Source organism: Varroa destructor, unplaced genomic scaffold (assembly GCF_002443255.2).
Source record: "Varroa destructor unplaced genomic scaffold, Vdes_3.0 BEIS01000001.1, whole genome shotgun sequence".
Lineage (NCBI taxonomy): Eukaryota > Metazoa > Arthropoda > Arachnida > Mesostigmata > Varroidae > Varroa > Varroa destructor.
The window spans coordinates 58,068,702-58,084,573 of NW_019211454.1; the positions used below are offsets into that span (position 1 = coordinate 58,068,702).

The 15,872-nt window shown below is 39.0% G+C and overlaps 1 protein-coding gene across 1 annotated transcript; it reads right to left on the reverse strand.

Moving 5' to 3' along the window:
* Window positions 1-11,233: 11,233 nt before the first annotated feature.
* Window positions 11,234-12,606, reverse strand: LOC111255367 (uncharacterized). Its single transcript, XM_022817272.2, has 2 exons — window positions 12,187-12,606; window positions 11,234-11,430 (listed from the first exon to the last, which is right to left on the reverse strand). Exons 1-2 carry the CDS (start codon window positions 12,523-12,525, stop codon window positions 11,329-11,331), a joined length of 441 nt encoding a protein of 146 aa, XP_022673007.1. The 5' UTR covers window positions 12,526-12,606; the 3' UTR covers window positions 11,234-11,328.
* Between the last annotated feature and the right edge of the window lie 3,266 nt (window positions 12,607-15,872).

Below are 15,872 nucleotides of genomic sequence, written 5' to 3' on the forward strand. Positions count from 1 at the left end.
AACATACCTCGTGTCATCCGTTCGCTCTATTTTTAAGGCCCAAGATAGACCACTTCCTATGCTAAGAGTGATCGACCGGCTTACGGCCTCCACTATATAAGCATGTCCGGCTTTCGAACTGGGAGAGGAAGATAATTAAGATGTTACGGGTGCGACAGTAGCAGCTGGTAAGGATCGTACCTCTTCCTTAAAGCTGTAACGTGTCGCAAACAGTGCAAAACTTATACTAACCTTCGCATGTTCCAGATGGACGTTGACGATTCTCCGATGTACTTTGGGCAAACTCTAAGCTATAGAGGACAAGCAGACGCAATTGGACATGCTTGACAAACACAGACGATAACTGAAGTGGCATCGGACAACGTACCTCTGGGCCTAGATTGACTTATCAACTTAGGCGTAGCTTCAACAACTAACACACCGAATATTCCTTTGGTGATCTGCAGATCGCTGTATCTTGAGACTGAATAAAAGAACCTATTGCTATATGCACTTTAGATTCTTCTCGTATGACCACCCAAGAAAAACCGGCTTTATTTTGTATCATATTTTACTTCAAAGAAACTTCATTAACACGTTTAAAAAAAATCGCCAAGTAAGAAACATTAGCGCGCCTGGCAAATATAGAGAGAGAGAGAGAGACAAAAACGTATATACACCAAGTTAGGCGACAGACAAACGCACACATCTTGATAAGTGTCTTACCTGGCTGATTGTGTGCGTGCATTAGAGGACTACTTGTCATCAGGTCATAACAAAGTCGTTAGTTTAACACTTGATCACCTGACCCCTTCACGCCCATGATTGGCCGCTGAATTGATGGGTAAAAAAGTAATGGATGTAATCACTAGCACAAATAGACATTTCTATAGTTCCACAAAGGGAAAGCCATTTTGATAGAAGTTATGGTTTTTTGTCATCTGAATAGTGAGAAAGCATAGTGGCGTCGGTCTGTGCCTCCCGCCTGTGTTGTTTTGAGATACAGTAGCTTGGCGGTGGTTCGAGTGCCTCTTCTAAATATATATATATATATATATATCTATCTAGTGGCGTAGCCACTTATATTTTTAAGAGTGCTTTGTGACCTAGTGAAAATAGAAAGGCTTACGCTTTTATGTTTTGTTAGTAGAGCAGGCGGTCACATCGACTCTAAAAAAAAGGCTTGCAGTGAAGAAGCTTTTAGATTTGAGCGCTCCACAAACCACTGATTCCCTAAAGACTGATGTCACTCCTATAATAGGAAAAACATTTACTACAATTGGTACTTTTCTTTTTTACCTCCTCTTTTTTTTTCTTACCTCTATAGAGAACGATATTGATTTTTGTACATAAGATTGATACTTCCTAGCAAAAATTAATTATTATTCTAATGTAAGTGTACCTTGCAAGTTCCCCTATACTGTGTATTGAAGAGTTTTGTAAAACCTTACGATATGGGCTCTCATAATGAAGGAGGCTTAAAGTTTGTGTTCTTCGCACTAAAGACACGGAACGCCAACATTTGAGCCATTTTGAAGAAGACTTGACTCTGCGAATCAGGGCATATCTTCATTCTACCACGTGCTTCTCCAAAACAAATACCTTTCATTTAGTTAATCTAACGCATGTACCTGAAGCAAATCACGCCCTTCCTTCTCCATACTGCTTCGTGAATGATAGACGTCGCTATTGACAGGTTTCTATAACGAGAACGTCACTGTTAATTGCCCGGAGAACCGTAAAGGTATCGGACTAGACATAGAACTATGCTTATAAAACAAAATAGAGTCTAATAGATCGCCGTAGTCCTTGATAGTAGCTTTTGATTGTATAGAAATGTCAACAGGTACTCACCCTTTGGCTGACAGACGGACGCTTGTCGTCTTTCACTTCCAATGACACCGTGCTCCATCGCTTATTTGCCAATTGTATGGTCTGCCATAACCGCTTCCATTTCTGGTGTCTCCTTTGGCTGCTTCCGGCCGTCGTCTCATCAAACACGTACGACTGAGTAATGATAAGTCGGATGCCGTTGACGCCACACGACAATGCTAACTGATATCTATTTTCTACATAGTGCCAACACCGTTTTTTTTTTTTATTGTTGTTCTATGTAGCCCACAATATGAACTAGTTAAGTACGAGGGTCTCATGCGGTAATGATTGATCGATCTTAACGACATCGATTTACCGATTCGCCTATCCTGAAACATAGAGCAGCTGGCAATCAACTAGTAACTTTATGCCATTTCGCTTCTATGTAGGTTCAGTGATGCTAGGCAGAAGAAAAGGTCGAATATTTTGTAAGGTTCATAAGGTAGCTGTAGCATGCGAAGGGAAAATCGATTAAGCCTTAGAAACGGACACAGAAACAAATAGTGATCTGTACTTACCGGCGACGAATGTAGGTAGAAAGAAACCTCAGAGAAAAGTCACGTCTGGTATTAATCTTTGTCTAGGTGCCGTTTGTAAAAATGGGAAACAATCATCTGGTCACCGTGAATATTGGGATTTGTGAAACACCACTTAGCAAATATCCTGTTACGTTACTTTCTGCCTATTCTTTTATGAAGTATCGTTATGGTTGAATGTCGCGATAGCAAATTTTACTCTATGCTATGCCACACAATTTGTTTTGGAGACCTAATATGAGAGATTTAATAATATAAAAGCTAGTTAGATAAGCACACGACCTTCACAATTGGATAGACTCCTACTGACGATGCTTTCATTACATCGACATTATTAGGAAACCAAAGGGACTTCATATATACGTTTGATACCTAGAGGCATGCACTTACCCGAATAAATGGCAAGCAATTTAATCAGCGTAGCTATAACATTATACCGTATACATTTCTATTCGTTTCGACCGAATCTGTCGGTCAAATATCTGGCTGTTCCGATGGAGGAATAAAGTTGCATGCCGTGGTAACTTGTTTCGAAAGTTGTCAGATGCGACGAGATGTGTCCATTTGCAGTGACCGTCTATCGAGTGGTCAACTGCATAGGAGTTCATATGGTCTTAAGAAATCGTTAAAATAATTATAGGGGCATTCCGTTCTACGAATTAGGACTCCTTGACGCACTTTACATATAAAGACCTATAAGACGGCTAATATGACACTTGTGAACCAGGGTCGTCAAACCTTATCTAGGTAGTCTAGATTATTGTCCTTTTAACTTGTCAGAACAGGGACATAACACACTGAAATGTTCGAGTAGTGTCATAATATAAACAAAAGAATATCACATAATGATTTTTTGGGGAGTGGAGCTTGCAAAAATCGATGCGAAAAAAGATGCGAAGTATAATCGTTTACTAGTAGCGAAGTAATCAGTGAAGGTCCAACATGTCTTCAATGAATCGCAGACAAAATGGGTTCTGCGGGTCCGTTCTATTTCCTTAGTTAGTTAGCTATAAAAATTAGCTGGTTCAACGTGCATAGAAAACGTTCAAAAGGTATAACTAGTTATTGCTGGTAAGCTAATCTTCCAAGTACTGCCGGTAATTCCAATCGCATCAGCAAAGCCCCAAGGGCTAACATCTCCCTGAACTACAAATTCAAACTTCAAGTTCTACTACAAATTCAAGAAGTTTAGCAAACTTGGTAGAGCTTGATTGTCTGAATTCACCATTAAAATTTGTGTTAAATTATATAGTTCCTGTGGATTTATAATTGGAATCGATAAGTAAAGTAAAACATCGTTATCGTAGAAGACCCACCATGTTGTAGGACTTCACTCAGTTTCAAATGAAAAATGTTTGTATTAGACGTATGGATACATTTCGATTCTTTTGTCCTTAGATACTGAAAGAAAAATCAGCGTAATGAGAACAAGATCTTAAGCTATGTCGTCTTTTAGCCAGCTATAAGTTCCCACACAAACGAAAGTTGTTTGCAATATTGTAAGTATACTGTATTAGTTCAAAAGAACGTTTTAATTCATAATAGAAACTTATACTGAGGACTATATTTTCTTGCTAAGTCTCGCGTATATAAAACTCCAGGGAATACAAAAAAACTGCTTTCCGCAAAAGGTTTCATACAGAGATGAAACCGCGCGATCTGGTCTTTATCAAACCAACGAGCGTCAGATTGCAGTTTTCATACAGGTTACGATTTCCTGGTTTTTTTTGGAGATATCAGGCTCAGTGTAAAAGATGTCTTATAAATACAGAGGAAGCGCACCAAGACGATGAGTTGATTTTTTAATTACAGCGGTAGGCTGTGGCATCTACTGAGCCCATTGGACACAACACACACAGAATAGCCCAATTTTTAAGCGACTGATTGCACCTAATTCTTTCAAGAGTATGAATGCAGGTATCCGTTAGGCCATCGGTCCCATTGTTACCACGAATCGACTCGTTGATCAGATCGAATGGAAATAAAGGGATTGACCATGTTTTTTTTTTTACTTGAGCTAAGTGAAGCGTATCGATCCATAGTTTCGGCGCTGAATTACCATTAATGAGAAATACCATAAGTTTTCCATATATATATATATATATATATATATATACTCAAAGAGTCACACTAAAACGAGTTCCACTTCGGTTCTATACACTTTGTGGAAAAGCGTTTTCTTATGGTACATACTGTGAAACAAGCTATTTATTCGAACTGGAGACAACCAATACAGCAGAACGTTGAATTTAGATCTCACCGTTGAATTTGTTGAAAGACGAATTGCCATAAACCTAATGATATTGATTTTTCATGCTGAATCTTTCAGAGGACCTGTTTATGGGCTCGCTTTTTTCTATGCTTTATTATGCCCATATTTGCCACTATCTAAGTCAATACGGACCACGAATATGTTTGAAGTATCACTTGCATAGCGTTACCTTTGAGTAGTTTAATAGATCGAGGTACAGGCAGGACGAATTAAACGCCGATGCGGTGAAAGTTCTACTGTCATTGCATCGACGTTAGCACCGCTCCACGAAAAATAGAATGTTGAATCATTAGAGAAATCGGATGATGTCGTAGTTGTTCTCGTTCATTGTTTGTTGATGCCTTGTATTTGTTTACCTGTTTGGCAGTGTATGAGTATACGTGTGCGCCGACCTTTTTCTACCTAGTCTAACGTGGACCCAAAAAAAATTCGTCTTTATTGTCAGCGATCCTGGGAGCCGCTCGCGTGCACCGAACGAGTTTCGGCTCGTTTTGTCTCAAATAAAATTTCGCAGGCTGAAACAATGTTGGGATCGTTACGCTTCGGACGAGAAATACAAATAGACCCCACTTTTAGACAAATTATTGCAGCAGCGTAATACACGCTGTAGATATGCCCCCGTAGTGTGATGTGCATTGGTATTAGAACTTGGGAAATTACAGAATTCTTCGAAGTTTGAGATATTATTTCATGAGTCGTATTACTTCATTAGCTATTTACGATGTGCATCCGTTATAGAAATGAATGTACCCTGCTTGCTTCTCTGCCCAGGATTCTGGCTACCTGTGCGTCTTTTTGATGATCCTTCTTGATCGCGCCTTAGCGCTAGGCTTACAATATAAATCATTTAAAAGCATGTTGGATTCCATCAGACGCCTGCCAGAGGATGCTCTTTGTCCTCGAATTTTCAAAACTTTATGGTAACATAAGATTCATTACATACATGAAACTTATTTACTAACAGATGGACAGCTGAAACGTATTGCAATTGATTTTTCAAGCGTAACGTTATTTAAATTATACCTTATAGTAGAGAGGCTAGTGGTGAATGCTTGAGCACTTTAATCTCAGTCTAACTGTCCATTAGATACAAATGCTACCTTTTTCTTCTCTAACATATTTTTGCTTTTTCTATCCTTCTGAATGTAGGGGTCGGACCTAATCACCTGCAGCCCTATTTAGGCGTACATTGTTGGGCCACAGTTTAACCTTGTCAGTAGAGGTTCGCAATGCTTTACCCATCCGTGAGGTGGCGCTGCTTACCTGTTCAAAATGCAGCAGAATCCTCATCCCACCGCCATCTTTTACTTTGCTTGTTGTTCTGTTCGCAATGTTTTTTTGAGTTTGAGCTCTAGCCTGAAAACGAGGTCTCTTACTTCCGCCATAATTTTCTTTGATAAGCCAAGCTGCGTTCAGTTGAAAATATTTTCTCCGCAGTGACAACCCATGGGGGGAAGGGGGGGTCAAGTGGTAACAACGATGAAGTAGTTTTTTTTTTTTGCATACCCCCTTGTACACACTCGCTATCTACAATGGACGAGATGATGCTTATGGTACATCGATAAACCCTGAAGTAGTTACAAAGTATGACGTCATGTCGTGACTATTGCTGCAAGGACAGTTGGGTCAGTTTTTTTTACGATTAGGCTATTGTCATCTTCATCAATAACTCCACATCTGTGCCGTAACTCCATCTGTGTTATGGTAACTTGCAAACGTACCAGACCTAACATGGACTTTTGCTCTATGGTCTAGTAATCAAAAGCATATTCAGTTCACAAGCATGTACGCCATACGTAGACTAGGAATAACTTAGGGTCGTGGTATGTACAAATGATTTGAATTTTTAAGCATTTACTTATCATTCCATGAGGGCAAACTAACATATATACAGAGAAGTTACCGGTTATTCATTTATACCTGTATTTTATGCAAGTTTTTTTAATGCCTCCGGCTACTCCTGTCATGTAAAGAGGTTCTTAAATCAAATATTGGCATGGGCAATTATTTGCAACTTCAAAGGCGTCTTAGCTGGAATCCTGTCATAGTAGCTTGGTGTATATTGGGTTGGCTTATACTGTGTAAATTTGAGGTACGTGAGTACCAGCAATAAGCCAACCGAAGGCTTTATGCCCAGCGAAAACAAAATATGTCGTCTTTAAATGTTGTAAAAATATCGTACAGCGTAAGTGCGTGATTTTCATAAAACAAATATTCCATTTTTCTATACTCCACCATATCGTAATCTTAGTATCATATCATAATATTGTATTTTGCGCGTTTTGGTTAAAATAAGCTTTTGGTTACCTAATTGTATCAACACATATTGGTTTGAAAGGAGCTGTCCGGTTCACTATGGCAGCACCCAACCCAAACGAAAGCGTTAACTGGATTTTTCTTGACTCTTCTGTGTAGACTATCCCAAAAAATACAGTGCCCAGAAAGAGCCTTTTAAGTGATGTTCGTGTCTATCAATGTCTTATAGACTTTATCGTGTCTCGATGTCGATATTTACGTGCAGCGTTGAATTTAAATGCATAGCCGATAGCCTTTTTCCTCTTCGACAAAAGAGCATCCGCTCGGTAACAGCCCTACCAGACAAAGCGAGTAGCAGACTTCTTGTTGGTCCTCAATTTGCTACGCCTAGATACAAACAAGCCGTTGCATTTGAAATTATAGAAAAAGAAATCATCGAAGCTGTCTTCAATCAATGAGGCAGGCACTTCTTAATACTATCCATTTGGACGTGTCTGCCGTTCAAGTAGGGCTGCTCTGTTACATCGCCCAGACGCTGAGCTGAATATAGCGTATCATGGATAACGTGTACGACACGATATTTTAGATTTATATAGTCGATAAAAACATGAAGCGCATCTCGAACCATCATATCAGTTTAATAGACTGCCCTTGTCTTCTATTCCAATTGTTCGCAGCGGCCGGCACAAACCACAGTCCTACGACAGCTAGGCCAGCGACGATCTATAGTGAGGTGGCGACTTGATTTCTACCGCCATAGGTCCTGAACCATGTCCTGTCACCCTTCTCGCCATTTAAGATCGTCGAGACGCTTAACACTCTTCAAAATTGCGCATTTAGATCGCGACGATATCTCCGCCGACAGGCGCTCTTGTGATCACCGACGGACGCAGCGGCGGCTATGGCGATAGCCTAGGCGTTGACGGTGCTGGGTGTCTTATCAGAGCCACTGATGGCGGCAAAGATGGTAAAAGGCGGTAAAAGCGAGGCAACATGTGTCTAGACTGGTGTCTCTGTACTCCTTCTTTTGAGTGTCGCGGCCGTTTGGAAAGGGCAGTGGTCACTGTCGTGAGTAAATATAAAAGCCGGTTCGAAATAAACGTATCACAATTCGCTCAACAGTCTCTAAGGATTACTCGAGCTTACCTCATCTAAAAAAAAAGCGACTTCAAAATCCAGCAAACATCAAGATGGCCTTTCTTGTTCCCATTATGAAGAACTTCAACCTCTTCCTGGTCGAGGAGAAACCGACGAGGAGCCGCAACATGTCGACCTGTTCAACAAGCTCTTCTGTTTCATCGACTTCATCAACGAAAAGCTTCCATGGCAGCCAGAATTCGTTGAATTCGATCAACTCATCGAAGTCAACCCGCTCCAATGAGATCCTCTACAAGAGTCGCTGGGATCTCACCAACCCTCTGGCGCGACTCGGGAAACTGGATGGTTAGCGGCTGCTGAAGAATTCTAAAATTTTCCCCCATTCTATGTGCATCGCCCACTTCACAGCCCAGAGTCAACCCAATGGACCCCTAAGTCCTATTAATGGCCGGGTCCGACACCGGGATTCTACGAACAAGTCGCTTAACGCGACATCTAGTTTTCTACGGACATCGCTTGCAGAGCCATACATTACCTGCACAGTAGCACTGTAGGTACTTCCGTGAAGCACTGAAGCATCCCTGCAGAACTATCCGGAATGAACCTGTTCCATGCCCATGTGGAGGAAACCATAAAAATTGCCTCCAACGACATGCGAAAACAATAAATATTGTTAACTGTTATTAAGTAAACAATGTCTTCACTTAGACGGCTAGATGTTAGCTCAGGTGACACATGTATTTCAACATTGCTCCACGTTACTCATTTTATGACTTTTTATATTCAGTAAATATTAAGATATACCCAACATGTGTGCATCGCTACCATCCTTAAGTTTAGATACTGACGACGATAATAACAAGTAGCTCGGCGACAAATAATCCTCTGCACAAGGAGCTGGAAGTTAATCATTTATAAGTTGAAAGATGACATGGTAAATAATGTGTGTGCAAGTGATCGTGCCACTACCAAACTGTTTACACTGAGACATCAACTAGGTTCTCATATTTAATTAGGTGCAAATGCCTATTTGCATAGTTGTCTTCTGTTCCCAAAACGCATTTAGATAGAAAATGGTAGGGCAGTTGAATATATAAATAAAGTCATAAAACACTGAAAAGTTAAAAAGGAAAAAGTTATATATATATATATAACTTTCGGTTATATGTGTATATGCTGCCTCGCCTGAAACCGATTTTTTATGCTTTGTTTCAAAAAAACTGTACTAAAAAGAGTCATAGAAATTTTTTACATTTGCCTAAATTTCAGCTCATCATTGCTTCAATTCAAAAACCCAGTTCTTCAATCACTGATCATTTTCGAAATATCCTTTCTTTAATATACAACAACATTCTAATAATAAACTCGTGTCAAGAGATATTAATAGGTGCAAACTCCTTCAAACGTCGCTGAAATCCGTTACATAAAAAAAAAATAGCGGAAGCAAATTTTGGGCTGGTAGCAGGTCAACAACTTCAAAAAATCAAACGGTCGAAATGGTTCAAAAAGAGACCGTAAAAGATATAGAGAAGAGTAACGATTAGAGCTTATCTGGCAGGGTTAATTGGTAACTGGTATTTTCTTCCTGACAAACAAGTTCATTTCTGCAGGAAAAATGCAAAAACGAGTCATGTTGACACGTTTTTGAATCCTGCAAATCTGTACCCCATTGAGGCTCTCTCGATTTGCCTCATGGAAATTTTCCTTGGATATTCCAGAGGTCGCATGAAAACTAAGAGTAATGCAAACGACCGTTTTCAGGCAAAAAGTAATTCTCTAATTTCGTTGACACTTCGCGTAGGGTTAAAAATTGTATAAAAACAGACGATCGTTCAAATTCCGAAAAATGTGTCTCGCCATAAAGACTTGTTTTTTGTGCCGGAATAAATTAGAGGCTAAAGTCCGTATGTGCATATAAATATATCTTAATCGATTTTTTTTTGTAACTTTTATACTTAATATATAAAAGTTTCGAAATTCAGAGTATGGTTGCATCATAATGAGGCCCAAGCGCACTTTGATCGTATAGTGCAGACACAGAGGTCGTTAAATTGTCCTAGGAAGTGCCGTCGCATAGCCGCCACGACCGCCCGAGCTAAAGAGGCTTTTCTCTTGGGATTATATTAGGAGTTTCTTATATGGAACGCCGCTGACCCATAGGGAGATCTGTTTGCGAGCATTTCTTTCAGAATTCGAAAAATGCTTTTTATTTTCGGGGAGATGTTTGCCGTTTCATTTTCCAACAATCTTGAGCTTGTGTTATAGTCAATCGTCCGTCATAATTTCGAGCAGTTGAATAATTATGACCGATACTGAAGGCAAAAAGCACAGGTTGCTTTTCGAATTGCGGCACGATAGCAGTCATGTTGGAATAAAATGATGCACAGTCTAAAACCAAAAATTGTTTCGTCATTTACTAACCTGAATAGCTATCTGATCGATGGAAGAGAATTTTGTTTAACGCAGTACATTTTGGAGGTAAAAAAAATTGTTGTACTATGCTCTATGATGATTGAATGAGGTTAATTGGACTAGCAAAATGAAGACACCACGCGCATTCCTATTATTACGATATGATCACCCATTTAGAAAGATGGAAAGAAAACAAAGAATGATTGATAACCACTAGCTACTTTTCATGATTGGTCAGCGATAGAAACGTGTTGCGAACCGCCCACAAACTCATGTTTTGCCTTATTAGGGTCGTAATATTTGCACCTATTATGAACGTCCAAATCAAGCAAATATGATATGATTTATTGAAATAATTAAAGGAAAAAACTCCTTATTACACTTCCCAAATTATGTAATGAACAGCTTCATGGTCTAATATTGTCGTTCACCAGTAAGTCTATTAACCTTCAATAGGGGATGTTAATAGATTGTATCATGAGCTGTTGGCGACCTTTAATCTGTAGATCAGACATAGGAAACAACTACAAGAGAAACATTGTAATTCCTTTATGTACCTGGACAAAGCTTTTCACCCCCTGCGAGCAAACATTAAAACCATCGGGCCTTCAATTTTTTTTGTTTGAAATGCATACTCTCATTGATTTTTTCTGTTTGATATGATTAAACTGTTTCTATTGTTCTATAGGTTCTATAGAAACCACGTAGAGTGCCCGGCTTTTAGTGCTACTTTATTAATATTTATAGGGATAGAAACTGTAGTTTCTTTTGAACCAATTATCTGTAGGCATAAACTGAATTGATGCCATAATATTAAACAAAGATTGTCAAAACAACATAAACTAATCGATTTATTTTTAGAGTTTTTAATTTTGACATTTTTTCTAATTATAGTAGTTTCTATCGAACGATATATCCCCGACGCTCTCTGATACCGTTATCTCCATCGAATTCCGCATCATTATTTCGATCGCCGCTTGGTTCTTCGATTGGATCTTTTGCCTAAAACAAATGCCGAATTCCTTTTATGAAAACAAAACTGCTTGTAACAGGTTACTCGTTAATATTTAATAGTTCATATAAGTGAGAAGGCAAAACTGTTAAGTTATCTGTGGATATTCTACATTCCAATATAGATCAAGCACTTTATAAGTAAAGTTATTGTCAGGAAACGAAAACCGAAATGGTTATGTAAAATGTGTACGTAGCTTCACGTCCAACGCCGCCGTTAAACATCAGTAAAGCTACTGATGTGGATTTAGATGTTTTAGATTTCGCGCTCGGACCTGCGAGAGCATTTGTTTGAAAACTGTGCAGACGATGAAGTTGGAACACAGCTATCATATCTAAAAATCTTAACATTTCCTGTCAGAAACGAATAACAAAGACCGCTTTTTGTTTTGTATTTCGGGGCCTTGGATGGACTGCTTGCGTGACGATCGACCACGTTGTACCACATCTATTTCACTATTTATATCCAAACCAAACATTGGCCAAACCAAAATCACATAACATAGTTCTGTCGAGCTCTTCTTTGCTCTCAAAATTTCTATTGTATTCTCCACGCCAAGAAATATTTTGAATTATACCGCCCAATTATATTATCAAGCCGTTAAGCGTTATGTCAGGATCCTCCGTTTTACTGACACTATTAAATAATATTCCCACTACTGTTCGCATTAAGAAGAACACGGAAGTGTCCGAGGATATTGTATGTGTATATGCACATAGGTTTTTACTGTGTGTTTGTTTACATGCCTGTTCGGCGAATAACATGTTGGCAGGATCCCCATTACCAGGATGCTCCTGCATCTCATGTTCGTGTAGTAGGCCGAAAGCGAAGGCCAAACATGAGGATACCATTAGGACGACGGCCATTGCAAGAAGCACGGCCTGCAGTTCGGCATAGCCGAGAGGCCCCACTGGCTTCACGACTCGTCGGCCTGCCATCCGCATTCCGAGTTTTTCCTGCTCATAATATGGATGTCCTTTGAAGCCATGCCGTGGGCCGCCCACAAGCTGGCTGTATCCAGAGAGAAATGTGGCACTGACGATAAGAGATAAAACTACCACTGCTACAAAATTCTGCATCTTCATGTCTTAGCAATTTGGAACACAGACTTCACGCCATTGCGAGCACAACTTCGTTATTCTAGGAAATCAGTCAAGCTTCAAGGTTCGCTGAAAAGCAAGATGAAACTCGCAAAACAAATTATGATAGCTTCGAAAAATTCAATAAAAGGCTACAACAAAACGACGATGAAAGGTAAGGATGCACGGTTAGCCTACGATGTATGACATATAATGGGAATAATCACCAGTTTGAGCTTAAATCACGCCCATGGCCAGACTAGCTGGAGCGTATCGTATTATATATGAAGAAGAAAGGAAACAAGTTAACAACAAGTAACATAGCTTTTATATAGCTATAAACAATACGTAGTCATTGACATTATTTTACAGTTAAGACATCTCACAAGAAAGAATTGAGCTAAAGTGCCATCATCTGCGGGTTTTGAGAGCCAAGTGTTTTATGCTCAAAATTGAGTGGAAGATTTTTTTTCACTTTTCGAAGGAAAATCTTCTCAGCACTCATCAGCTTCATTAAAGTGCACCTGAGTTAAGTCCACTGAGATACTGCTAAATGCTGCTTATTACTTCTTACTTATGTAGCACCTCGAACATACTTTTTAGAGCTTTCTAATCGTTTTGCTTGTTCATGAAATTCAGTCGAATTTACATAAATATATATTCTAGAATAGGCTTTTTTTTGTATCCTTGCGTATATTGGTATTACCTAATAGCTGATTATATAGATATATCAATTCTGGGATTATTTACTAAGGTCGCTTTCCAAAACAAAGTTGACCATAAAGAATACTTCGTATCACACACTCGATATTGGCTGTCAGTCGATTTTTCTTACAGTTTTTGGGATGTCTCAAAATATGGAAGTAGCTATATAAAAGCAGGTGTTAGGTACCAAGTTAATTTTAGTGCGTTAGCTAGGATGCTGTGGTCAAAAAAATTGTTGCCGGGCTTTTTCCTATATGCTTTAGAATGTTTCTTAATTATCTGCAACTTACTAAGCTGCTACTATAAATACATCTTAGATTCGAATCACTTTATAGTATTTGCATACTTTAACGGTTTGGAGCACTTTGAAGTGTGCATTTTTTACGTGTTAGAAGTTTGAATAAAGCACGTTCGTTTAAATGCGATTGGCCAGCTTCTCAGCAGACCATATAACAAACGACCAGAAATGACACACAATTAAAAACGTATTTTATAGGGCATTTATTTAAAAAACGTGCTATTGAACAAGTCACCGCCCTCGAAATATGTAAACATTATACTCGCAATGCGTGCTCCAGAAGATACGAAAATGCTTAATAATATTGTGAGTTTGTACCAGTTTTTCTTACGAGTAATCTCTGCGTTATCCTCGTTTCTCCTTTTCGCAATGCAAAAACTTCTGATCACAAATGCTTCGTCTCAGAAATTGCTTCGCTAAGCCTAAATCGAGTATGTTCAGTAAAGACAGAATGAGGTAAAGCTGGAGAAGTACCTGTGAAGGCTGCGTGGCTGAAAAGGTGAGCGCATTGACGTCCTGGTTTCCATCGTAGTGTTTGTATGTATTCGAGAAACGGAAGTCGAGAGGCATTTCAAGCTAAGGGTTAGCCAAAAAGAATATGAAAATCTAATGGACAGATAGCAGCGTGCGCACCGAGATCCCCATTACAGACAGATCTTAGTGGGATCGAATAATCCATAGACGGGTCTTTCTAGAATTAAAACTGCGATAGATGAGGCGCATCAAATCATGACAATCACACAACGCAAACACCAAACTAATCATATATTAGTCCTAAGATTAAAATATTCTAAATATAAGAGAAACATAAGTTAGAGGAACTATGAACCACAAAAATTACTTTGTAATGTAAATGTAACAATTGCGACAGATTCTCACGCTCTTGGGTATATCAGAAATTCAAATTCATAGTGGATTAATTAAGCAGCCACAACTGATTCCTATTTTGACTGAACGCTTCGTATGCTTTTATGAGTCTATTTTAGAAATACAGGACGCTTTAATTTAAAAGTGGACACTCTGAAAATTTTTAAAGCTCGAATATGCTGGTAAAATGGAATTACTGTGGTTCAGATAAGGACAGATAGGGGCGTCGAAATTTGATTAATTCAATGACCTGAAATCCAGATCCGATCGCAAAAGGGGCCCTTATATTAGAATCTTAGGTCGAAATTCCGCGGACCTTTAGGTAAATAGCAAGTCAGCTGAACTAGCACCATCTCGAATTCCGCTAGATTGCTTGATTATAAGGAGAAAAGAGTATGCTATGATACAATGAAAACGTACCTCAATATGTCGCTTAGCTTTCGGAGAGTATTTCTCGAATTAGAATTTGAGCTCTACGCCAATAACGCCAAATTTGCGGCCTTCATTTCAAAATTCATGGGTAACTAAACTGTAAGTTCAAAATTACTTTAAACTTAAAAGCTTCACTTTTCACTATCATCTATTTTAACGCAGGTGAAGAGGGGTTTCTTCATCTAACTCCTAATAAAATAAAAAAAAAAGTATGTTTTAATAATTTCATTAAATGAGCTAATTGCTGCATAATTACGCTGTTTCTAATGCGCAATTGTCGACGCTCAGTTACAACATAATGTCCCAGTGCACTGTGGTGTTTTGAAGGAGCCCTGCCGTCCCCTAAACCATTGATCATCAGTTTGATGTGATAATAATCGAAGAACCTCTCAGACAATACGCGCTTCGTTCGGAAGGTGAAAACTCAAACGAGGCGTTTTCGTTCGAGGTGCCGTTTGTGTTATTCGTGCCAACAAAATAAACGAGTAAATGATTGAAAAGCATTTATTTATTTACTTATGCCCAAAGTGAACAAGGGAGTGTGCGCATGTTATCGATCGGAATGTTATTTAAACTAACACTATTTCGAACGGTATAAAGGTATAAGGTTAAATAACGCTAGTCTCAAGTTCAGACGACCGCGCAATGTTATACTACGGATGTTAAGCTGCAAGAACCTTTCCGTAGACAAGATGTTGTTTAAAAAATATCAATGCACTGTCTAACACTGTTTGTTAATAATTTGTATCCGTGACAAGCGGCAGGATTAGTTTACGAAACACCCGGTCTATGCAATTACGCTGTTAATAGAGACTTCTTCATTTATGATACACTAGTTGCTTGCAAGCGACCTGGCGAAGCACACAGATGAATCTATGCACTCATTAACTCTGAAGTATTGCCGGAAGTCTAAACAATGCAATGGCATTAGATAGCTAGAGTAATGAAATTTCGATTATTTATCCTAAAATATGGACAATAGATGATCACGTTGGCTGTAACCTTTTTCCGATCGAAGGGTCCTTCCGATCGTATCGATTGCCTAAGGAGC